At 38.7% G+C, this 26,241-nt stretch overlaps 7 protein-coding genes across 7 annotated transcripts; 4 read left to right on the forward strand and 3 right to left on the reverse strand.

Moving 5' to 3' along the window:
• Positions 1-3,336: 3,336 nt before the first annotated feature.
• Positions 3,337-4,860, forward strand: AK88_02605 (uncharacterized protein; the record flags this gene model as incomplete). Its single annotated transcript, XM_012480230.1, has 1 exon — positions 3,337-4,860. One exon carries the CDS (start codon positions 3,337-3,339, stop codon positions 4,858-4,860), a length of 1,524 nt encoding a protein of 507 aa, XP_012335653.1.
• Positions 4,861-6,248: 1,388 nt separating this feature from the next.
• On the forward strand, positions 6,249-10,209 carry AK88_02606 (uncharacterized protein; the record flags this gene model as incomplete). The annotated part of the gene is made up of 16 exons (XM_012480231.1): positions 6,249-6,308; positions 6,437-6,553; positions 6,696-6,776; positions 6,980-7,081; positions 7,278-7,372; positions 7,519-7,573; positions 7,765-7,853; positions 8,002-8,197; positions 8,527-8,628; positions 8,809-8,898; positions 9,052-9,107; positions 9,269-9,362; positions 9,470-9,565; positions 9,785-9,817; positions 9,911-9,975; positions 10,122-10,209. The coding sequence occupies 16 exons, from the start codon at positions 6,249-6,251 to the stop codon at positions 10,207-10,209; spliced, it is 1,419 nt and encodes a 472-aa protein (XP_012335654.1).
• Positions 10,210-10,672: 463 nt separating this feature from the next.
• On the reverse strand, positions 10,673-13,000 carry AK88_02607 (uncharacterized protein; the record flags this gene model as incomplete). The annotated part of the gene is made up of 1 exon (XM_012480232.1): positions 10,673-13,000. One exon carries the CDS (start codon positions 12,998-13,000, stop codon positions 10,673-10,675), a length of 2,328 nt encoding a protein of 775 aa, XP_012335655.1.
• A 3,319-nt stretch (positions 13,001-16,319) lies between these two features.
• On the forward strand, positions 16,320-18,317 carry AK88_02608 (uncharacterized protein; the record flags this gene model as incomplete). The annotated part of the gene is made up of 3 exons (XM_012480233.1): positions 16,320-17,526; positions 17,659-17,766; positions 17,938-18,317. The coding sequence occupies 3 exons, from the start codon at positions 16,320-16,322 to the stop codon at positions 18,315-18,317; spliced, it is 1,695 nt and encodes a 564-aa protein (XP_012335656.1).
• A 1,281-nt stretch (positions 18,318-19,598) lies between these two features.
• Positions 19,599-21,167, forward strand: AK88_02609 (uncharacterized protein; the record flags this gene model as incomplete). Its single annotated transcript, XM_012480234.1, has 6 exons — positions 19,599-19,781; positions 19,950-20,070; positions 20,259-20,383; positions 20,548-20,628; positions 20,814-20,927; positions 21,084-21,167. The coding sequence occupies 6 exons, from the start codon at positions 19,599-19,601 to the stop codon at positions 21,165-21,167; spliced, it is 708 nt and encodes a 235-aa protein (XP_012335657.1).
• Positions 21,168-21,436: 269 nt separating this feature from the next.
• AK88_02610 (uncharacterized protein) lies at positions 21,437-23,146 on the reverse strand (the record flags this gene model as incomplete). The annotated part of the gene is made up of 1 exon (XM_012480235.1): positions 21,437-23,146. The coding sequence occupies one exon, from the start codon at positions 23,144-23,146 to the stop codon at positions 21,437-21,439; it is 1,710 nt and encodes a 569-aa protein (XP_012335658.1).
• Positions 23,147-25,079: 1,933 nt separating this feature from the next.
• AK88_02611 (uncharacterized protein) lies at positions 25,080-25,769 on the reverse strand (the record flags this gene model as incomplete). The annotated part of the gene is made up of 1 exon (XM_012480236.1): positions 25,080-25,769. The coding sequence occupies one exon, from the start codon at positions 25,767-25,769 to the stop codon at positions 25,080-25,082; it is 690 nt and encodes a 229-aa protein (XP_012335659.1).
• Between the last annotated feature and the right edge of the window lie 472 nt (positions 25,770-26,241).

A 26,241-nucleotide genomic window follows, 5' to 3' on the forward strand; every position in this document is an offset into this window, starting at 1 on the left:
GGGTTAGTTCGAAGCACGGTGTGAAGGCAACACGGACGACAGGGGGGGACAGGGTGAAAAGTATGTCTCCCCTAAACGTTCGATTTTGTTTATCCCTTCACCAAGTTTCCCTTTTTTTGTTTTTCCTTTTTCAGCATTCCCATTCCATGTCGCCAAAGCGGTGTGCAAAATGTGACGGATCAATCCCCCCCCCCCTTGGGTGAGCGAGCAAAGGGGCATAAACGCACACACAAGTGTGAGGTGCTCACAGGTATGCAAAATTAAAAAAAAAAAATTTCCCAAAAGTAACCAAACAAGAGGGAAAAGAACCAAACTGTTGACAAAACGCCAAGCCAACTGCGCTAAGCGTCCAAGGAAGTATCTTATTTTATTCCTTCCCTGCTTGCACACCCCTTAAGCGGAAATTTTCACACACAAAATTCAAAACAGGCGTACAAGAGTTGGGTTTTAGGTTAGGGCGATCAAAAAAAATTCACCTTTTCCCATGTGCGAATTGGGAACAACGAAGTTACGCCAAGACATGTGAGCATTATTTATTTTTTTTTTTAATTTTCCGCTCTCCGCAGTATTTCTCACCTTTGCATATATGAGTCATACTAACGCAAAGGTTGCTGTTATTTATGCGCGACCCTCTCATTGGCGCTTTTTCAAAGCAACAATTACGCTATTTTTTCATTTCCCACTGTTACAAAATGTCCAAGGGGAACAAAAAAAAAAAAAAAAGAGCACACACAAGTTCACTTTATTTTATTTTTTTTTCACACATTTGTAACATTAATTTTACGCACACACCTGGGCATTATAGCCCTTTTGTTAAGATGGTTCTTCTCAATGTTGCGTATATTTCGATATGTACAAAAAAAAAGGGAAAAACAAAATGGGCGACAGTTTTATTCTCCCCATTTTTTATTTCACCTTGCGAATGTTCAGTCTGGTCAAGCGGAATACATTTTATATCCCTTCAATACTTCAGCCAAATGCCGTCTTTATAAAAATGTTCACTCACCCGAGGTGAACAAACAGCAGGAGACCACATAAATTGTGCGTAAAAGCCTACATGCAGTTCTTTTCCCAAGTTTGTGTGCCAGCCGCTCTTCACAACAACCACGCAGGAAATCAGAATGAGCTTTATCTGACGGGATACACTGCCGTTGTGTACCGACATGAGGTGGTTAGTTCTGTTCATGCGCACCCACTCTTCTTGCATTTTTTCTCGCACGCATTTTACTTCCTCACAATAGGGGTTATCACATTTTTTAGCGTAGCATAGGGGGCACGTCGGGAGACATAGTAGAACCACCATCGTATCAAAAATGGAAAAATTAACAAAAAAAAAAATGACGCCAAAAAATTAACAAATAAGAAACAACCTACACACCCGCATCAGATTATTTTTTAAATTGCCAACTTCAAATCTGCCACGTCTAATTTTTTTTTTACACAGCCGCTTTTCCACCGCGCTCATTCGATTTGCTCACTTGGCGGTAAGCGCCGACGTGTTCCATAGTTCAAAAAATAGCACATGGATAGAGGAACTCCTAGCAGGTATTTTATTTTTTTTCCTTTTCCCCCTATTGTATTGTAGCATACAGTGTGGGTTTATGTCGCCGTGTGTTAGCCTATACCTTTTTATAAAAGGCCGCTGGCGAATTGTAGACATTTAAGCATGGCTAAAAAAATGTGGTATTTTTATTTTTTTTATTTTTTACCCCTTTACAATCCTGCTAGTTTTTTCTTCAAAATATAGCTGCTTTCCTTACAATTTGGAATAAGCAATCATTTCATTTTAAAATGTCCATTTCACCATTTATGTGTGCTGCCCACGAGAGGACACCTTTTTTGTATTACCCAAATAACTTTTTCACTTATACTGTTTTATTGCCCAATTTATTGCAAATGTAGCGCACACGCGAGGAAGATGGGGAAAAAAAAAAAAAAAAAGATAAAATAACGCCTCTATAAAAGAAGGTGCATAGTTTAACACTTGCGTGGATTAGGCGCAAAGCAAAGCGGGAAAAAAAAAAATTTATAGGCTCAGCACAACGTAACGTTTTCAACATGTAAATGCATACGTTCGTAACCGTAACATATGATGGGGAAGCTCTACATAAAATGATTAGCAAAAAAAAAAAAAACATTCTTCAGTAGATTTTTTTCTCCCCCCCCCTGTGGCTTATCCCCCCAATCTATAACACGCAAAAGGTGGGAAAAGATTTCGGGGGAACCCTGAACAAATCGCATACACGAATTACACGCCTGTCAATCCTAAACGGATGTAAACTTCACAAATGCCAATCATAACTTGTAGGATGATATGTGTTCTAAGAAAAGGTTAAATTTTATAACTACCTACATCTCTGTGTGCACTCCACGCATTGGTGTTTGTGACAACACACTTAGTTGGTAATGTCGAGGGGGGGTAGGAATGTCCACTGATCACATGTCCCAAGCGCGACTGTACATGCTGCCACACTTTTGTGCAACCGATACTTCAACGTGTAAATGTTATTCAAATCAGCTTCGTGCAGTTTAGTACTCCACAGTGACTACCTCGGGAAGCCACGACGTCGTTGTAGCTACGTTGCCGCCTTCACTTAGCAACCCTAGTCCTGGTCAAAACAGGAAAGTAACACAATTTTTTTTTACATGCCCCCCTTCTACGCCTTCATGCGCATGGTATCAAAACATTAGCGATACCGCATGTAGCACCATGCCGTTAATCCAAATGTGAGAATTCTTTTTTGTTGGTGTCAACAAGTGACATTCGCCCTCACAACATCATCGCACATTTGTCAGAAGCGGCGTAAGATCTACAACAGTTCGAGGAATTCCTCCAAACCGAGAAGAAGAGACTGTACACAGTTGCTGTTAACCAAGTGGATAATTTTATCTTTAAAGGTATGGAAAAATAATGTCCTTATCAAAGTTATGTAAAGCGCACACTACGTGGTCCTAACCGTACACCTTCCTCCACCTTGTGTGCACAAAAAAAAAAAAAAAAAAAAAAAAAAACCCGCGGACCCCGTTTCCTCCACGTGACGGAAAAACATATATTTCACGCAGCCCAAAATGTGCACTTGCGTATTTCTCTACCGAGTCGTGCAATGTACATACATGCGTGAAGAAGACTCCCGCCTTTTTCGCTCTAAATGGAATACACACATGTAGGTGTATACTTATTATGCCCACGCACGTAGGTAAGCACACAGGAGAGCAGGGACCCCCCTAGGTGTAAACCAAAAAAAAATAAGTGCACGTCATAGCAAGACCAAACGTGAATGGGCCAGGGAGCATTCATGAAAACGCGCTCGGACGGAGAAAACACCAAAACACACAATGATGAACACCCAGGAAGAGTCGACCGAGGAGGAAGCAAAAACTTTGTGTAGCTCAAATGAAGAGAACTCTACAAAATTAGCGAAGAAAAGAAAGCTACAAGAAATAGGACCAAGTGAAATAATCGAGGAAGTAGAATCAACAGGGGGAGAAGCCACAATATGTGTAGACGAAGGAGAAGGGAATAACGAATCAAATTATAAATTGAAAAAAAATAAAAAAAGAAAAATTTTAACCCTTTTTAACAATATCTTCAATTGGGTTGTGAGTAAAAATGTAAAGATCCCATCGAAAGAAATTGAAACCAAAGAAGAGGTACATTTTTTTAATTTTAACAACATTTTGTCTAAACACTTCGGTTCAAAGGTTCTGTTCGTAACAGATGAGTCCATCAGCAAGGCGGAAAACATAATGATTGAGGACAAGGTCGGGTGGGTAACTAGAAGAAGGAGGGACGTAGGACATGAGTGGCTCATATTGAAATTAAAATACCCAAGTGTTATATATGGAATAGAAATAAATTTCGAAAATATGAACGATGATATATGCCCCCATTTGTCAATTGAGGTGGTGGAAAATTCTTGTATTGACGAAATTGTAAAAGAGGAAGAATGTATAATGAACGAAACGGATGAAAAACAAGCAACAGAACAGAGAGAACATAAAATTACAAAAAGGAAAAGCTACAATTTTTTAGAATCTTACAAAATTGATAAATCCATATCAGACATTTTGGAAAATCAAAATACTCCCTGGGTAGAATTACTACAAGCAGATTGTGTAGATTTCCTCAAATCTCTTCATAAAAAAAAAATATACTATTTTAAAGTTAATGATCTGTCCTTGATCAAGCCATGGACACATATAAGAATTAATTTATACCCAGATGGAGGTATAAATAAAATAAAATTTTATGGAGAATTCGTAACCCTATTTAAAAAGCATACAATTTTATCTAAACAAAAAATTTTCCTAAATAAACCCGAAAATGGATGTACTCTAATATATTACCATTGTGATCATATACATAAAGGACATCCAAAGGATATGATCGATTCATATAAAACTAATGGCTTCTCAACAAAGAGATTATTCAATAGACCACCAATTATCCTACGTACACTTAGTTACAATTCAATTAAAAATGTTTCCATTTTTAAATTCGGTGTGCGCGGCGTTATCGAAAATTTTACCTTTGATATTGGAAATTACAAATATGATCACCCAGAATATATTCAAATTTATTTATTGGACTGTGTAGATATGCTCACTTTGGACTTACTAGAACAGAAACGCATCTTTGAACAAGATGAAAAAATGGAAAAAAAAAAAATACACTGGCTGCAACTACCTCCATGTAAATTGGCAAACGATCAGAAGAAAACATTTTACAATTTTAATTTGCTCGAGTATAACTTCACAGTCATGGAGAGGACAGCCACTCACTTCAAAATTTCCCTCCATCCCGATGGGGGCATATCACAAGTCAACGTCATCGGTACCGTTTTGTCCACTCCATCCTGACATCCCCCCCCCCAGACACCGTCCAGATAGAATTTGCGTAATAATAGACGTAAACTGGGCATCCGCAATGTACTCTCCTATGTGTATGTTCTCTTATTATTTTATTAGAGGCTTGTGACGACAAATGGGGGGGCCTCCTGTCCAAAACGAGGAAGAGCAAGTCTTCCTCTACAAATGAAGCAGGAGGAAGCTACACCATGTCTGCATACTGTGTGAACATGGAGACGAAACAGTGAAAGCGTCACATAAGCGTTATTCAAACGTCCTCTTACCAAAAAAAAAAAAAAAATATATATGTCATAATTTAATACAAAGAGCAAGAAAAAAAAAATAGACATTTGTTTTCATATTTCTGCGTCCCCTTAATACCTCTTTATACCTCTTCATATGTCTGTATGTCCATATACATATCTACATTTGCATCTCTTTTTTTAAAAAATCTTTTCACACACTTTGATAAAACTATGCATGTGTACTTTTAGCCATTCGTCTAATCACACACACCCGTTTTTTTTTTTTTTATTACTCTGAAAAAAATAATTTTTGGCACTTTTTTTTTAAGAAAACTGATTAAAATATATATAACATATGACATGCGTAAGCTTTCCACCCACCGTGGAGAATTTTTAACTAAACGCCCTTTGAGCACAGATTATATGGAGCGTGCGCGAAAGTACAATATGGATGTCCTGCGCGTAGGCTTACTGGCGTGTCTTCATTGTGATTCTCCAAAAATGCCACCACGCACTACGTGATATAGCACACATCTCTTAAGCCTCTTCAAATCGGCACACTCGTCCTTCTTAACCACCCCAAAAAGAAAGCTGCCCTCGTAATGCGAAGAGGCGTAATTGTAAACTCATTTATGTTTAATGATGACTCAAGTACGAGTTGCACAAAAATGTGTACATAAAAAAAAAATCATCCATTTATTTGCCATAACGTAGGATATTTCCTTTTTTTTTTTTTTTTTTCTCCTTTGTGTCTTTTCCTCTCTACATATTTTTACTATTCTTTCTCTCTTCACCTTTCTCAACGAAAAAAAAATTTCAAAAGGAAGCAATTCAACCCATATCGCACCAATTGACCAGCAGGTCCATAATAGGGGAAACATTTTTACACCCTCAAGGGGACGTCTACATGTGTGTGCATGCATAGGTCACCGATTAAGTGAGAGTCGGCACAAGCAAGTTAACACAACACATTTGTCAGGATTTAATTTGCCCGCATTTTTTATCTGGACCTGTGGCAACTCAAAATAGGTTGAGATAAAAAAAAAAAAAAAACAAATTAAATAAAAATAAAAATAAGGATAAAAAAATTGGGCAACAAACAAAATAGAAGCAGCTACAGACACGTAATCACCTCCATATATGCCAAAGTGAAAAATGAAAAGCCAAAACAACGACAAACTGTGCAACCTGAAAGACTTGGTGCCCTTCTACAAGGTACGAAAGAATAAAAAGTTCTCCATGTGTGAGAGGAGACCACACACGGAGGCAGGAACTGCCAAGCAGTTTTATCTACCGCAACCCTAAACACCCTGGCCACCCACGCACAAATACGACACGCACAGAAGGACAATGAAAAGTTGAATGAAAATACAGAAGACATTGTATATTCGGTAAAAAAGAAATTTAATTGTATCAAGGAAAAAAAGGACACTACATTTAATAAGTATGAAAACACCAAGGTGAGGCCAAAAATGGCAAGCAGAAATGTCCCCCCCCAAGAAAAGTCAAATGGGAGGAACGAACGAACCGACGGAGAGACGGTTCAAGTAACAATACATACGGTCGATCTGCCACCCCACCGCTTATTCCACCTGTGTGCAGAAAAATTTGGATCTCCTCAATCGAGAATTAAAACTAAACAAGATTTCTCTCGGGCAACAAAAAATTGTAATAAAAACGACGGTAGCAGTGGCACAGCCACCTTTGCTATACCTACATATTGGCCTCACATAGAAATGGGGCGAATGCGGAAATGACGCCCTACACATGTTCACACAGTTGCGTGAATAGGCGTTTGCATTATTAGGAAGATATCTCACTGGACATTGCGTAGTTACTGACGTAATTGTACACACACACACACACTTTTCACCAAAAACAAAAAGGAGCATGAAGAACTCAAGACGAAGAATGAGGAAATATTAAACAAATTTGAAAACCTAAAGCATTCGAAGTACACCTACCAAATTATGTTGCAGCGGCTCAAGGTAGGTAGCCCCGGCGGAGCGAAAAAATGACGAACAAAGGCGAAAGCAAACTATCCAATAGGCTGCCCAACGAGATGATAAAAGGAAATGGCCAAAAGGCTTTTCGCCGGGCAAACACCCAAAGCGTTGACAATACACAGCGCCAAATCTCCCATTCCATTACATGCTCTTTTCACGCCCCCCAAAAAAAAAACAGAAGGAAAAGAAAATGTTGTACTTTTACTTAAACTCCTTGGAGAGAACAGTCACGAGTCTTAAAAATAACGAACGACAACTGCACAACGCGATTCAGTAATTACATTAAGAGGAAGCGAAAAAAAAAAAAAATGAACACATTGCTCATGGGCACCACTACGATGACACTGTCGTAGGCATGTAGACATGGGTACCGTCGCCACCTAATTTTGCATTCCGTCCTCCCCCCCGTATCATAACAGAAAAATAACTTCGGAAAATAAAAGTTTAAAAAAATCCATCGATGAGAAAAAAACGGTGAGGCGCATATTTTTGTCTTTTTGTCTGAACTTCACAAAATGGGAGTTGTAAACCTGCACAGCAATGGCCACATGGGGTTCAGGAAATGATCTGAGGAACAGACACGCAGATAAACAAATGTGAGCAGATGTACGACGGCAGGCCTTCCCTCATGTGTGCCGCAACCGCCCCAATCGCCCCACTTGCAGGAAATCATGAAGGCGACAAATAATAATGAAGAAATCCTCAAATATATGAATGTCAACAAGGAGCATAGCAATATACTCAGGATAAGGAGGTAGGCGCATAAGAAAATGAGCGTGTAGGCGCATGCACATTTGTCTTTCGTCGTCGCTCCACTTCTTCATCGCTGTTTCTTCATCGCTACCTCTACATCGCTGCTTGTTCACCCGCGCGTGCCCAATTATCCGCCAAACCCATCACAGGGAAATGATAAGCGAATACAAAAACAACAAACTGCACAACGCAGACATAGCGCTCATGGTCGAGGAAAAGAAAAAATTCAAAAAGCTCCTAATCTACTACTTGCTGCATAACAACTACTTAAAACTTAGCGCATCCAACATCTTCGAAAATGCAAGCAACATATATGCCACTATATCCAAGCTGAGGGAAGCAACGGTAAGGGGGGCCAGCCCAAAAAAAGAAGGACAAAATAGGACACATATAAAGAGAGCGATACGTACATGTGTAGAGGGGAACACCCAAGCATCATCCACCCCCGTTAGAACAAACCTTGCCCATTAACCGAAAAATAGTGAATCGGACACAACATTGCATTTATGTACACTCCCCCTCTAAATGGCCTTCCTATGAGGCACATAACCATACTTGCGCATAGTACTTGTGCGTAAAAGGCAAATCACCGCAACTGTTCCAGTCAACCCTACGAATGTAAATTATTTTATTTATTTTTTTTTCCACCCCTCCTGTGCACCGTGTAACAACAGGGCGTTACAGATATATATGACATAAATCAAAAGTTTCAAGACATTGAAAATAAAAAGAATTTGTTGCAAAAGGAAGAGGAATTATCGCAGAAGAAACTTGAAGTAAAGCAAAGCTAAATGTGCTTAGGCGAAATGGCGTCATTCCTCCAAATTACTCCCTCTTTCACTCATTTTCTACACCCGCCTTTTATCAGAGTGGGCGAGATTTCTCTCCCAACACTTCCTTCATTGTGCCCCTATTCACCCTCCATGTACATTCCCCTACTTTTGCATAAACCCTAGGACGCCATTCAGGAATACATACATCTCAACAACGATATTATAAACACCTTTTCGGAGGACAAGAATATACTCAAGAACAAAATTTTAAATGTAAAAATGGGAGAGTGGACAGGCGAATGGCAACACATACTACTTTTTCCTACACCCCGTTGTTATGCATTTGCGTATTTCCTCCACATGCACACACGTGGGTGTTGGCAATTGTGCTTGATCGTGGTTACTTCCCCTTCTTCTTCACAACAGGAAAAGGAAAAAATATCGGACGACATGTATGACATGTACAAGCTCGTCTTTGCAAGGTATACATTTATGCAAATACTAAACGATAAAATGTTGTTGTCCTCTCGGTTCATGCAACAATACTCATATTTGCATATGTTTGGAAGATTTTCCTCCCTTCACCCCATCCTATGCGTGAAACATGCTAAAAACATTTTTTTTTTTTACGTAAACTTTGTAGCGAAAAGGAACTAGAAGATATTAACATCAAGCTGGACAAAATAAAAAAATTCCTAGAGAAACAAAACAACTACTTTCACTCGATTAATATGGAAGTAAAGCACTCTTTTTTTTCTCCACTCCGCAAGAACGTGAGCGCATATATGGAGGCATTTTTTCGTGTGTGCTACACCTTCTCCACCCCTTGGATCACTCCTTGCAGGATAAAGTTGAATTTCACTCCAATGAAGACATGCTGCAATACATCAAAAATTTGAAGACAGTCATAGAGATCCTCATGCGCATAACTCAGAAAAACGTAAAAAAAAAAAAAAAAAATGAAACAAACAAATGGACGCATGTATAGCTGGATAAGCAAAGGAACAACCGAACAAACGCATTAATGGGAACAACATGTGACAACCTCTAAGAACATGTTACCTGGAAGAAGGAAATATAAACACACACAGTACACCTTTGTCATGCCGAACCTGACCCACATCCATTTTTTTTTTTCCCCCCCCCCCCGCATGGACAGAGAGAAAATGGAAACATCAGCAGATCCTACAAAGTAACGTAGCAACACAAGACTTATGTACGAAAATTAAAATTTAAAAAATTTTTAAAATATGACCACTTGTCATTTTTTTCCTTTGTTCTATAGTCTTTGGAGTTTTTAGAAATTATCAACCTGTACAAGAACGTCGACTTTCATAAAAACATGTGCAGGTAAAGGGGAAAAAAAAAAAAAAAAAAAAAAAAAGCGTAACCACGCAATGCATAGAGAATCATTATGCCCGCTTGAGCATTGTTATATATCTGTGCCCACGTAATGGGCATTTTCTTGTCTCTTTTTTTTGAACTTTATTTCGCAGAGTTGATGACACCTTGGACCTTGAAAATTCGATGAAGCTCGGTACTGTCTCTAACTCGGATGTGCTTGTAGAATCTTCACCCTACTGAATCGCGTCGGGTGTTCTGTGTGCACTCGGTCCTCATGGAGCTAGAAATATGCACACATGTATTGGTACCTTCCCCCCCTTTTTTTTTTTTTATTTTTTTTGCCTTTCTCCAATCTGCTTTATTTTTAACAGAATCCAAAATTCTCGCAAAAGGGAAACACGTGTGATTTGCACAAGATCGAAATGCAGAGAAGGCAAAAAAACTGAAGATAAACTTCCACTTCACCCATCCACATAATTCTGTGCTTCCAGCTTGTAGGAATGTTGCACGGTGCTCTCTCCAGCTATGTCTTGTTACATATGTGTCCATGACTGCATGTGTTTTTTTTTTTTTTTTTTTTTTTTTTTTTTTTTTTTCTGCAACTGCGTAACTGTGCGCATTGCGCACACTTGTACATACTACATCGACTGCTATACTTCCTGACGGCATGCCGCACCACGATGAATATCCATCATTGCACAGCTTATATTCTAAACTCCACATGACTGTAGGTGGTGCAGTATCTGTACACTGTGCGCACGCTAGTATTTTTGGGTCTCTTCACCTCGACTCTTTCAATACGCTTTCCCGAAGCCGTTACCCCAATAACGGTAAAAGAGACATACACTGGAAAAGAGAAGTCAGGATAAGCGCACGCTTGTATATTGGACCACTTAGACGAACGGGTAGGAAAAATACGTACTGGGTTTACAACACTACAGGCATTATTTGTGCTTCTCAGGATATTGCAATCTCTGGCAGTGTGCCCATGGTAGCAGCAATTGCCAATGCCATTCTTTTTGGAGGTATCCGGAAGGCCATTGATGCGCTCATTATTATTGTATCTTATAAACTTCTCGTAATAATACATGTGACTACGATATGCTCCATCAGGATTGGGTTTTATGAACAAAGTCACCTCAGCCGATAAATCAATTTCAGAATTTTCTACTCTATCGATGCACCACATAATAGAATTCATGTCCTCAGTGTAACCTATGTTTCCAACTGTACAAACTACATTAAGATATCTTATGAAATTATACACTGGGATTTTAACAGAAATATTTTCATATCCATTTATCTTCATATCTCTACCATTGCCTCTTTTTATATCATTCAAAATTAGTTGTACCTTGATCTTGTACTTGTACTCATTAGGTATATAACTAACAACTCCCTTAACCTTTATTGGTAATAACTGCTGCTCATTATGTCGTACACAGGGCAACGTATGTCGCATTACTCTCGATCGTCTTTGCTGTCTATTCGGCAGGCCATTTCTATTTTGATTCTCTACCATATGGACAGTGTTGGCGGTAGGTTCAAATCTGACCACATTGTTATTACTTGTTTGTGCAGGCTCTTCTCGAATTGGTCTGTCTTCAACTGCTCTTTGTTCAACTGCTCTTTGTTCAACTGCACTTTGTTCAACTGCTCTTTGTTCAACTGCTCTTTGTTCAACTGCTCTTTGTTCAACTGCTCTTTGTTCAACTGCACTTTGTTCAACTGCTCTTTGTTCAACTGCTCTTTCTTCAGTTGCTCTTTCTTCAGTTGGTCTTTCCTCAAGTGGTCTACAGTGTTCCTCCACATAATTCTTAAACAGTATTTCTGGTGTGGAAAGTTCTAGCGTTTCATATTCTCGTTCGTCTTCCCTTTTATCATCCTCTTGAGCTACTTCGCCATTTTCCTGTTCCACCTCCCTGTTTCGTTCTTCCATGTGGTTATCCATTGTGGCCGGAGCACTCTTTGTGGAGTGGGCATTTGTTAAAAACAGCACATTGGTTAGCTCCGGAGCGGTCGATACAGCACTGAGTGCACTTCTAGATTGTACTCTTCTGCTCTTATGTCTCAAGGGGAAATAATAAAGGTACTGCATAACGATATAGCGCTCATTCAACGGTACAAAATAGAAAGCATTCTTTTCCTTGTTCTGATTAAGTAGCGTCTTTTTAACCATCATGTTATAATTAGCAGTGTAATGGAGGTGGGTCGAACGAAGTTTTATTTTTCTGTTAAAGGACATTCTAACTAATGGAGAACCATTAACTGAGCAATGCACATGAACGTTCCCCTGAATTGCAAAGTAAACGATTCTGTTCTTCTTAGTCAACACGCAATTTACATTCTCTCTTATTTCTACACACATGTGGTTATGCAAATTGCAAACATTATTTGCTCTCCAAAAGACATTTCTGTTATCCCGGCAGTGAATTGCTGTTCCGTTGCTGTAGGTGTGGTTAATAATAGCACCATTAGACACAGTCGCTCCTGTGATAGTATTCTTTAGTGAAAGCAAATTGGAAATATTGTTCGCAACTGGTGTGTACTTCAATGTTTCATTCAACAGACCAGAATCACTGTCCACCATTTGTTTCAAAATTTCATCAACAAGCACATTTGGCTTTCCTCCTTGTGCTAATATTTCATTTATAAGAAACATCACAACAGAATAATTATTCGTTATTATATTGGGGCATAACTTTTCTATTTTAAAATATTTTTTAAAAAGTTCCATGATCTCATGAATCACTTCAATTGTCATCACTGGATTGTCCTCATCCTTCTTTAAAATGATAAAGAACACAGTATCCTTCTTAATCACGAAAATAAATTTTCCATCAAAAGCCCTTCGAATTATACTCTCATCATCACTACAGCTGATTACAGCGCAATTCGAGCTGTCCACTACAGTGGTTCCCAATATTACACCTTTAATTTCTTTGTGAGTCAAATCAACATTTACGTCATTTACAAACACCTGTTCCACCAACTTCTTGCCGCTATCGCTGTATATGTAGAAGGCGTCCATTTTTCTTTTTTTTTTTTTTTGTTCTTCCAAGTTAGGGATTCTGCTTGGTGTGCAGTTGGGTGATATAGTTTGGCGTATCGGACAAGAGGCCTCTACTTCGCAAAGCGTCTCTGTCACTTGTTAAAACTTGAGCCGCTTCTTCCTCTTCTGAGGGTCTATACACGTTCGATCGAACTGGTATATACCCTTTACTGTTCTCTCCGATTCGGGAGAAATACTTCTAACGGGGTCGTTCAGAAGACTACCGTGTGTGCGGTGCAATGCAAAGTATCACAATGCAATGTGTTACAATGCAATGTGTCACACTGCACACAAACGACAAAGTGCCTAGACTACGCGACGTCCTCGTGTTCACCGCTTTATATCTCGGCTTCACGTGGCACAAAAATATATATACATAAAAATACACTACTCGGCTTGTGCAAATGACTTGTAGGGGACACCCTATATGTCACTATGTCGGAGGAGTTGTGTTCGCTAATCGCGGGTAGGCAACTCTCTCGGTGGACGGAAACTGCAATATAATATCAACGAAAACATGCAAACGTACTACAAAAAAAAAAAAAATAAAAAAATAAAAAAAAATAAGGGGCGGGTGGGGTTGTTGGAGATACACAATGGTGGACGCGAACACGCGAAATGCTCCTCTAAAACACACGGAGCTTTTGAGAAAAACACAAAACAGAGTGATGCAAAGGAAAAATAGCTTACAATACTACAATAATGTGGAAGAAAGGGCGTAAAGGAGACGAAAAAAATCAACTGCAATGACCAAAATGGGGGGAAGGTCAAGAGAAAAAAATGTGATGAAACAAAAAAAAGGGAATAGTGTGCTACGAAAAGGAATAAAATGGAAAAAATGGCAAAAATGGTAAAAAATGGTAAAAAATGGTAACAAATTGTGAAAAATGGCCAAAATGGCCAAAAATGGAAAAAATGGTAAAAAATGGCAAAAGTGGCCCAAATGGCCAAAATGTAAAAAAATACGCACGCAAAAATAAAGGGAAAACAAAAAAAAAAAAATATATAGATGTGGAACAAGCTCGCGGAGAAAAGTAAAAAATCAGCTTTTCATTTAGCGGGAACTTTTTAAACGCGAGGAGGAAAAAATAGCTGCGTGGAAAAAATATATGCACAATTGAAATACACTCTAAATGTTTAAGTAAATGTGTCGTGAGAGTAGTAACAACAAAGCAGAAGAAAAAAGCACTTAATTTTTTTTTCCCACTTTTGCGCATGCACTTTGCGGGGGTTGGGGTTGGGTTGGGTGTGGAATATGTAACACGTATGTAAGACTATGCAGAGTTGCACTTCTTCCGCGACTTCGGCCTGCTAATTGCTACTTCAACCTTATGGTTCTTCGTGCTTTGCTTATGCTTGGGGGTGGTGTGAACCTTTGACTGCTGTATACCTTCTGGTGGTGGTGTAATACCTGAGCTGCTAGTATAACTATGCTTTGCTGCTTTACTTCTGATTTGCAGAGCTTAAGTTCGAACAAAACTGACTAATATGCCTTAACTTTTAACTTGTGTTTTTTTTTTTTTTTTTCTTTTTTTTATACCCCGCAATACTACTTTGGGGTTATAACTTAAACGATTTCGTGGCTAAGTCGAAGGAAAACTTTTTTACACTTTTTTTTTTTTTTTTTTTTCTTAAGCCTTTCAAGTGTTTATATGTTTTTTTTTAAATTCTGCAGAACTTATAAATGCTGAAGAGAGTTTCTTTTTCCTGTTATGTGTTTCTTTGGTTTGGCTGAATTTTTTCTTTTTGGCCTTAAAACTGTAAGCCCGACCTTTGGGTTTTTAATGGCGTGGTTTTCTTGTATTTCCAGAATTTGTGAAATATGTGATTTGCGAGATTTTACAATTTGTAAACATTTACAATTTGTGGAAGTTTTGGAAAATGTTATGTTTGAAGAGTTTTTTTTAAATTTTTTACATTTGTTGAAGTTGAAATTAAGATTGTGTTTTTTTTTTTTTAAAGAGATAAAAAATAAAATTTATTTTGTGTTTTATTTTTTTCATAAAATATATTTTTTGAAAATAAAAACAATTCATTTTTAAATTTATTTTTCATTAAAATTTTTAAAAATTTGAAACAAAATTCACGGGACGATTTTTCGTAGTTTTCCTTTTTTAAAAAATTATAACAAGGAGCCAAAATAAATCGGCGTACACATTTTCAACAGCTAGCTGAAGAACACTTGCATGTGCAAACAGGAGAGCCCTTCTTCAACCAGTTTGCTTCAACGGAGACACACATTTAGAGTTCTCCTGAGTTCCCGGGGCTAACATTACGGGGCGGTTTCGTAGCTAGCTGTCACATGCTGCCATCTGGGGGCATGCACAAAAAGACGTACAGTTCAAAGAAGTACCCACCAAAGACGTAGCGCCTGAAGACATGCATCCCAAGGAACTACAAGCCCGGAGACACATATAGCCAAAAACAGCTCAACTGTAAAGGCATACGTATCCTACAGAGCCACGCCTGCGCACCTACATGCGTATTTATGCTACGTGCATGTGCATATTGCTACGCATAAGCCCCGTGCAGTCGGTTTATGGCACCACATGCACATATCAGTAGAGGCTCACCTAACGCCCCGTTCCGTCGCTCTCGCAAGGAAATTGCTTCTTGCATTTTCTTAAAAATTCCCGCCGCCTCCTGCTATAGCCCCGGTGTGTTATGCTTATGCATGCAGAAGCATTGTGGAGAGTTAAAAAAAAAAAAAATAATATCGCGGTTTCCGGGACACATGGGAAAGCGTTCATATGATAGCATCGCACGTGGAAAAATAACGGGGCCATTATATGGGGCCATTTATATGTAAGCTAAAAGGATCGAATTTAACACCCTCGTGTGCTCTCCTGCGACGTCACACCTTGCGGCGTGGTTTCCTCACGTGCTCTCTAGTTTTGCGGAGCGCTGCTGAGGAGCGCTGTGGAGCCATTTGTCAAACCTCTAGCTTTGGCCCCGTGTCGCCTATGCATGGGTGTATGCGCAGTAGTATTTACGTATGGGTGTATTTCCTTTGCCCCGTGGGCATAACTACCTTAGGTGCTTCTAAGTGCGAATGATTACCTCCCTCCCTTTGCGTGTATCCAATACGGGAGTGACAGCAGTGCGCTGTTAAAAAAAAAAAAAAAAAGGCGCATCATACCTGCGGAAGAAGGGCCCCACCTTATAAAGATTACCCCTTGACGAAATTGACCCTTGTAGAGGTTTGCTGTGTATACACATAGAGCGCAAATCGCCCACCGCGCCGCATCGCGAAGAACATCCCCCTGAACCGTAAATGAAAACATAGCAAGTAGATAGAATGAAAGAGAAAACGGACGATGGAAGAAACATATTTTATGATAATGAAGAGTACGAAAAAATTAAGAAAAAAACCCTGTTCAAAATTCTCCTCTCTGTGTTCATCAAGACCCTATTTGAATCCTTTCTACAGCCCCTACTCCCATTTTATATATTAAACTATTACGACATCCAAGTCAAGGAGCTGGGAATTTTATTAAGCTTTTATTCGCTCGCTCAATGTGTAATGTGTTTGATTATAGGTTTCTTTTCTTCCATCAACAAGAAGCATTTACTTGTATTTTTAATTCTGTTAAACCTTATTGGTATGTACCTATTCTATGTAAAATTGAATTTCCCTTTATTAATTATTAACAGAATTATTTGTGGTAGTAGCTCAGTCTTTATCGTTGTAGTTAATGCCATAATCAACGACCTGGTTGACACAGATGTGTGCATTTATTACACATACATAAATATATTTAATGCTATTGGAATAATCCTGGGCCCCTTATTATCTTCCTTCTTTTTAACTATATTTAATTTTGAAATTATATTAAATTTTAACACACTTGGATTAATTGCTTCTCTTCTAATTGTGTTGACAATTTCGAGTGAGTTACTAACGCAAAATAAGGACAACCTAAAAAAAACCATCCTCGAAGATTCTAATTTGATAACCTTAAATATTAACACCCATGAACAGAAAAAAAAAAACCCACAAAAAAATCTACCATGCAAAGATGCAAAAAATGCTCTATACGTAAATGATCTGGTCGAGTCAGAATTTAAAAGTAATCGTTCACACAGTGGGAGGTACAAACACGAAACGTCCAGCTACAAAAGAGGAGCCAATTCTGCCAGTGGCCATTATGCAAGTGGAAAATTCCTAGGTGGAAATTCGGCAGGTGAATATTCTGTAAATAGCTACCTGCTGAATAAGAAAAAAAAACATCATGGGGAAAATTACAAGAGGAAATTTTTCAATTACGACAATGACGAATTTTCTGAATTATCATATCAACAATTTTTGAAGAGACGGGACTACTTTTACATTAACAGGCTGACCCTCTACGTGAAGGAAAAGATACGTGCTCTTTCTCACATGACTCTGTCCTACAAGTTCAAATGCCTCCTTTCCATTTGCATGCTTAGATTTACTTCAGCCTTTTCCTCCAACTTGATGAGCAACATTTTTTTTGTATTCTACAATGACAACGTTTCCTCCGGTTAGTCCACACACCAGTGCTGTGTTGTTTTATTTGCGTGGAAAGCACAAGAGGGAAAGACACATATACACGTCCACATCGCGTATATTTATTCGCTAATTACCCCCTTTTTTTTCCCCCCCCTTTTAACAGACAACAAGCAGATACAAATCAGCGTCTTTGTTTCCCTGAGCGGAATTATCATGATCTTCTACCAGTACTTTTCCTTTTCCTATATTTTGAAAATGTTTGGATACAATGGTACGAAGGGAGAATCATCTCCACATCTGCCCGCGTCATGGGTCATCTCCTTTAGTGGGATGATAAATTGGGGAAGGACAATTTGTCAGACGCATATCCAGCACAAGTGCCACATCGCTGCTACACCTCAACCACCCATCACACCTTCCTTCCCTTTTCCCCGCACTACAGGCACGGCTATTATAGGATTACTCATACAGAGCACAGGAATCTTGCTGACTTACCACAGCATTAAATATTATAACCTACTTTTTCAATACATCAGCATTTGCTTCATCCATTCATGCTCCTATGCCTACATAGAGCCCATCATACCAACCATCATCTCTTTATTTTTTTCCAAAAAGGATCAACTGTTTTCACAAAGCATTGTTTCCTTCTTCAGATATTTATCCCTCACCATTTCGCCCATCGTTTATAGCTACTACTACATCGAAAATCAGCTTTCCCCTTTTTTCATTTCTTCCTGCGTGTCCATTATATCCATTTTTTTTGTGCATCTCTCCTTTAAGTACCACAAGAGGATGAATGCTTCCCTTATGTCTAATTAAGTTGTCGCCGCTGCATGGAAGCCGTGAGCGGCAGTGCTACAAGTCGGTGAATACGCAACACCTCTTTGCGTGCATTTTACTCTCTGTCTCTGCGTGCCTTTTTTTTTTTTTTTTTCATTTACTTGGCTTCGTTTATCATTTGTCTCCTTCGGGGAGTGCCCGGCTGGCACCCCAAAAATTACCCCTCTTCCCCCCCCCCCCTTTTTTTTTTTTTGCGCGTTCCATTTTGCTAAGCTAGCAAATTGGCGCACAATAAATATGTCTGCAAAATGCACGCATAAAAAAAAAAAAAAAAAACTACTCCCCAACAACGTACACATGTTTTGTTTATTCTAAATTGTGCACAAGCACCAACAGAACTTAACCCCAATTAAATCCCCGCGAAATTTTTTCTTTTATCCTATGTTAGCCCATTTGGTCTATCGCCACGTATGTACACATACCCCCATTGCGAGACAGTTCACACAGTTCAGTCTGCTTCCCATTGTATGGTTACGCCATAGGGCAAATTTAAAATTGGATAACGTTACGAATACTGGCGTGTGCATGACAACAGCACAAGCGGTGCTACCTGCTTCGCAAATATATATCACCTGGATGATCGAAAAAATGAAACGTAACTGACCATAATGAAACAGACAGACACCGCATGAATACCCACTTTTACAACGTTCCCACCTACGGTTCAGAATGCTCCTCGCAAAGGTTGGCGGCCGCGCTTTAATTTTTCTCCCATGCACATATTAGCATATACATCATGCAGAACAACTACTTCCTCCTAGTTTAACCCTGTTCGTCGTCGCATAGGTGTCAGTATCGCAGTGCCCGCTTAATTCTCCCCTTTTCTTTCACCCTTTTCTTTTGCCCATGGTTGTTACCCTTTTTTGTTGGCCCTCTTTGAGGTTATGTTTTTTGTTCAATATTTTCCCCACCACTTCTGCTTCCCTTTCGATTCCCTGCTGTGATTCGAACTTGTTCCTTCCGCAGCTCCATTTGGGAAGAACTCCTCCTGCCATGCGCCTTGGAGGCCTCCTTCTTCAAGGATCTGAATAAAAGCAACCCTTTCACAGTTTCCACGTTCACACAGCTAAGAGGCAACAAATTTATTCCCCATGACCATATATACCCTCATGTATTCACTCAAATATACACACATGTAGGTGGACTCTGTTGACGCGCCGCAACCCCCCCTCCTGCTGTCAATTGAGAACTACGTATTCGTAAAAGAGAAAAACTTCGAGGCACATTCCCTCCACAACACACAAACATAAAGAGAACAAAATGCATTTCGGCATTAAGGACATCAATAGAAACACCCAGAAAAATTATTCTAGTATGACCAGTGAGGAGAAACTTAACTTGAGGAAGCGAATCATACAAGATGCCCTAACCTTTGCGTACAACTTTTCCTATTCCAATTATTCCACTTATCAGTATTTCTCCCCTATGTATGCTACCAGCACGGTGAGTTGTGATACACACAAAAAAACACACACATACAAGAGGGGAACAAACACATCCCCGTGGTTATGCTTTCAGCTGTACCCATGTAGACATTACATTTATGCCAACTGGTGGCATTTTTGCCTAGCTTGGCTCGAACCCATCTGACTACACCACCCCACTACAAAGGAGGAGCTAAAGAACCTGGAAATTTTCATCAAAGAAATAAAGCTGGACAATGGCAAAAAGGATGAAATGATCAAACTAGCTAGACAAAGGATCCCACCCTATTATTTCCCTTTCAGTAACAGTTAGGACAGAAGAAGTAACCTGCCATGCTGGGCTGCTTTCTTAGCCGCTTCATCAGCCGCCTCATCAGCCGCGTCGTTATAGATAACGCCAGTCGCTCACGAAGGGGACACATACTCCCCCACACTGAAACTCTGAACCCTAAACCCACGTTACATCTCCACCCCCATACACTTCTTACCCACAAAGTGTACAGCGAAGGAGAACTCAAGTACTTCGAGAACTGCATCGTTCCCTATGTCAACAAGCAAGAAGAAGTTAAGCAAATGCAGAAGTATCTCTTCGACGTGTATCAAAACTACGTTGTTTATAATGTAAGGTGAAAAAATGAACCATATGGATGAGCGAATTGGCCTGGATGATCCTACCCAAACGTGAAACAACCCGCCACTACGTAAACGCATCCCCCTATCCTCACATAATGTGAACGTATGCATATAATCACCCACATTCCACTCTTTTCCTTCCCCCCCACAAGAATATTTACGAATTGTGGGCACAGGAGCTAGAGTCATTAAACAAATTGATCCTGTTTGATGCGTATAGAAACAAAGTTAAGGTAAAGAAATGAAAGGGTACAATTGCCGTAGTGGCATAAACACATGCCTTCGCCTGCGCTTGTATAGGGTTCATACGAACACATGCGCATACACGCGAATACAAACACTTCCATACGTTCACCTATACGTATGTACTAGATCAAATGGGTATGCACATATATCTCCCCCATGCCACAATCTTCAGCACCAGGGAGACCAAGTGCAGGCAGAAAACCAGGAAAAAATACACAAGAACAAAATTGAAAAAATCAAGAGGAGGATTCGAATGCACATCTACAAGGATGGCGAAGTGCCCCAGGTGAGACGAGCGAAAAGGGGGGGAAGTAGCCTCAGCATAGGCACAGGCATGTTCACTCGCACGTCGAAGTGTACAAACAAATACACATGTGTGCCCAAGCACACACTCACCCACGCGCGGCAAAAACACCTGCTATCTTCCCAATCCTTCCTACAGGAATCCACGCAGAACTCGCAGGAAGGTATTATGCAGGCGGAAGGAACAAAAAAGGCAAATATCAATTTTGACGACTGGTTGTGATTTTACCACTCTGTCTGGGCCTTACCTTTTTACACATATGCAACCTGACCTTTTACGCTGTGATTGAACCGGGAAGAAGCTTCCTGCTTTTTCACCCCCTGACGTGGGCGCAGGGTGCAGTTTCAACAAAAAAAGGGGCTGCACACAACTGTTGCGCGAGCAACTACTGGCCGTAGAACAGCTGGCCACAAAGTTACCGGGCATACGTGCCATCGAGCACGCGGTTGCCAGAAAAGGTGCAAAAAAAAAAATTTTGCCAAACTCAAATGTTAAAAAAAGACATTAAACAGATTCACACAGTTATCGCTGGAAGAAAATATGCTGAGGCACGTGGAACAAATCAAACTGGTGTGCTTCATTTTCTCCATGTTTGTCAACTGAATTTTGTTCATCTTTCTTATAAACATTTTCTCTTCCTGTGTCTCCTTATTTCCTGAGCATATACAGCAGGCAAAAAAACTCTTATACATGTTCCCGCACTTGTTCATGTAGTTCGCGGCGAGATCTGTTTCAATATCCCTGTCCCTGTGTAACTTTTCTGGGATAACTTTTAGATCGCCTTTTTTTCCTCCATCTTGGGTATTCACATTAGTGAGGATGCAGTCGTCCTCTTGATTCCTTTCTCCAAGGGTATATTGCGTAGCACTTGTCAGGGCGGCCATGTTGGCCTGATTCCCCACGTTCATCCAATTGGCTATGTTTACCAAATTGCCAGTCGTGTTGTTAATTATAGAGGATGTGTTATTCTTCGAATCCAGAGAAGAGAGCATTTCATTTATGGTCTTATAGACGATATTCCCATCAAAGGATGTGTTCCGTAAGTAGGCAATATTTTTATAATAGCAGTAAATGTATATTTCTTTATTTAGGAGATCCCTCAAGGGTTTAATAAAATTTATATTCTTATATCTGTTATCTATGTACGCTGTGCATATGGGTAGATTTAGACCGTTCCCCAATATGGTATACAGAAATGATTTGTTGGAGATGTTATTTGCGTTATTTCCAAAGAGGACATAATTTATGTTCTCGTCTATGCTGTACTTTAAAATGGCATTGTATATAATTAGCTCGTTTATGTAATTTAGATAATAACTTTTTTCCTTTTTCACCAAGTCGTACTGAACTAGAAATTCCCTTTTAAAATGTTCATTCACAAAATAATTGCTTTTTAACACTGTGAAGTGTACTTTGTTTATTTTTTTCTTAAACACCCCATTAAGGAACACTATCTTGTTATACCCTTCTGGGGGCGACGATTCGTCATGTTTGTAACTGTGCTGTGTTTCCTCCCCGTGTTCTTCAGATTTGCTGTCCGCGTGCTTAGCTGACTCGTCCACCGCCTCATCGTTGTTCCCCACCTTCGAATCGCCGCTCTCATCAAAACGGCGAAATATCTCCTCGATGGCTCCTATCAAACTCAGAATATAATTTTCATCTTGAAAAATGTCTACGAATATTATTTCACTAAAAACACAATACTCGTTTGTGAGCAACAAATCATTGTTCTTATTTTTAACGTTTTTCAAATATTGTACAAACAGAAAGAGTACAAAAGACGAGCAAATTTCCCCGGAGAACGCGATAGCTGTTTTCTTCTTTTCCGATTGCTTACTCAATGTGGTCACATTTTTTCCCTTCCTTCCTGTCCCGTCCGAGTACATTCCATTATTCAACCCGTTACAACAGCTCCTTCCCGCAATGTGTGCATTTTCGCAGGGTGCATATTCCCCTTGTGCAACAGGTTTATTACACTTTTCTTCCTGCATATCTTCCCTTTTATCATTTTTCTGCACTAGATGTCTTGCAAGTTCAAAATTATGACCCCCCTTGTTTTTAAACAGACATTTTTCCCTTAACGTATTCTTAAATGTATATTCGACCAGTTGTAAAAAGCAATCCCTGCACGATTTCTCCCTTGTGCAAACTACAGCATTGTTCTTTTTGCACTTATAGCACAGCACACAATTTTCCTTCATGTTGTTCCATGAGAATGTTTCTCCAGTAATTATTCCCCTCAGCAGGGATTGTAAAAAAATGTCACAAACAATCTTATCTTCACAATACAGAGCGCTATTCTTCGTTATACCACCACTTTCATGCTTTTAACAAAAAATCACAAAAAAAATTTTCACTCCATAATTTGGTTAGCCAAAGTTGGTGATAAGTTTTCTGTACAAATGAGCTAGCCGTTGTGGCTATTTTTTTTTTTTTTTTTCTCTCAAAATATGGTGCTTTAAGAAAATCAAAATATAACATTCTGTTGTATATTTTATGCTAAAACACAATCTGCAATGGCAACTATGACGAAATTATTGTATATTTTTTAAATCGTTTTAATTATAATTCTATTATGTGATAATGCTATTTTGATTAAAAAAAGAAGTAACATATTTGCTCATATGTCATTTATATTGTTAAGCAGGTGTACATTTTTGAATAACACGGGTTTTGCATGAACTGTTCATATTTTTCCGGTGTAAGATCTTTGCAGGTGCGTATTTTCAATTTTTTCTGCAACATAGTTGTATAAACAAAATGGGGAATATCATTATTACTTTAAATGAAAAAGAAGAAAATGCAGTGGTCGAATGTGCCCTGTGAGGAGATACATAATCGCTGTGAGCGGAATCAGAGACACCTCCTCTTCGTGTATTTCTTATGCATATAATTTTTATTAATATGCATGCGTATATGTAATATGTATATACAACCTGCATGTGGCACACATGCTATACCCATTCAGGGCGCACGTATGCCGTATTTTACCCGTCTCTCATGCAACAACTTTTTCCTGCGAATGCCAAATTGATAAAATTGCCCCATGTTGGGATAAAATTCATGTATCACCCCGTTTCTATCATTTTAATGGAGTAAAAAAGAATATAAGTTACTGAATGAGTCAAATTAGGCCATAACAACATGCACGCGAGTGTATTTGTATACATTGGTATACACATGTACAACTTACGGCGTCGCGCCTACTAGCAATTCCGCTGTTATAACGCCCTGGACATAGCTAACCGTTAAAATATGATGAAATGACATTTTTGAAAATGTCTCAAATAATTTATGCTCAATTTTTTGAACTTTTAAAAAAGGGAAAAGTCGTGGACAATCAGTCCCCCCAAATTAATTGGCATACATAGCAGGAATATACATATGTCATATACACATGCGTGTAATATGTACAATATGAAATAGTACATGTGCACGTGTGGTAAATGCGTTGGCGGCTATTTTAATATCTGCGCACATGCAATATACACACGTACGTACACATATGTTGCATGCCCCTGCGCAGGTGGGCTTTTCAAATTTGGGAAAACAAAAATATTTTAATATTTTATCATCTATTGCTCAAATTCTTTTGTTATTTTTAATTTTTAAATATAGTTATTTTTTGTTACATATACTTTTTTTTTTTTTTTTTTTTTTTTTCCTTTTGTAGTATACATGTAAAATATTTTAAATGTTCAAATTGCAACATAAAAAAATGAAAGGCAGAACAACTGTTTTCAGAAAAAAAAAAAAAAAGTCACATACAGGTACAACACATATACAACAAGTGTTTTATACATATGTACATATTATGTATATGTGCGTATACGTGTGCGTTTTGTATGTATGTACGTACATATGTTATATATAATTTTTATAATGTAATAGGATAACACATAAAATACACAAATGAGTATTTAAAAACTGCGCGATATGATTTAAAGAAACATGGTGGTATATTACTTACATCCTCATTTATAAAAATGTCGAACAGTAGGATATGAACCATTAAAATATTCCTTCTTTCGTAAATCTCCTTCTCTCGTCTTTAATTAAAAAAAAAGTGTACATATGTTTAATATGTGTATTAAATATACATATGGCTGCTAACGTTGAGACGCATACCCCGTGTTAGTCGTATGCCTCGTCGTCACTGTCTTTCTTTGCGTGCGATTCACCCTCCTTTTTGGAGTCTCCGCCCATGTCATCGTCGTCGTCATCTTCATCATCCTCATCATCGTCCTCATCCTCATCGTCTTCATCATCGTCATCGTCGTCGTCATCATCATCCATATCATCAAAATCCTCATCATCGTCGTCATCATCATCGTCATCCTCATCATCATCATCGTCATCGTCATCGTCCTCATCGTCATCCTCATCATCATCTTCATCATCCTCGTCATCGTCGTCGTCATCGTCATCATCATCCTCATCATCGTCGTCGTCGTCATCGTCGTCATCGTCATCATCATCGTCCTCATCATCGTCATCCTCATCATCATCATCATCGTCGTCATCGTCATCATCGTCATTTTCACTCGTATCGACTTCGAATTTTTTTAAATTTTCCTCATCATCTTCTTCGTCTTCATCATTAATTTTATCGATGTCATTATCTTTGTTCTTTTTTTCCTTTTTTTTTTTTTTCTCCTTTTTCAATAATTCATTCTTCTTGTCTCCAGTTACATCATCCAGACTTTCCTCAATGTCTTCAACAGCATCAGCTGGGTTACCTTTTTTGCTAACCATGTTTTTTTTTTCTTTTTTATTATCGTCAGTAGTATTCAATGCTCTTTTCTTGGGTGGCGAATCCACCATTTTACATTTTAAAAACAAAGTACACTAAGGGTACTTGTTTTGGCCAGTTCGACGGAGATCACAGGATACTCTCGTGGAGGGAATAATGATGCAGCTTTGTAAAAATAATGCCTATCTTCAATGGTACATATAAAATATGAATGTATACCTCTCGCCTTATACTGTACGTGCTTGTACGTTATACTCGTATGCATATACTCTCGGTACGCAATTATACATACAGGTTTATATACATAACGTATGTACTATATATGTATATCTCCTTCCGCTTTATTCTTCTTTTTGTTGGTACAGTTTTTCTGTTATTTTTTTTTAAAATAAAGAAAAAACCAAGGTATAACAAAATATATACGCAATAATTTAACAATTTTTAAAGGTCAAAAAATTAAAATCAAATGAAATTCGTAGAAATGAAGAATTATAAAAAGAAAAATATATATATATATATATATAAAATATATATAAAAGTAAA

The sequence above is a fragment of the Plasmodium fragile genome (genome assembly GCF_000956335.1).
Source record: "Plasmodium fragile strain nilgiri unplaced genomic scaffold supercont1.26, whole genome shotgun sequence".
Lineage (NCBI taxonomy): Eukaryota > Apicomplexa > Aconoidasida > Haemosporida > Plasmodiidae > Plasmodium > Plasmodium fragile.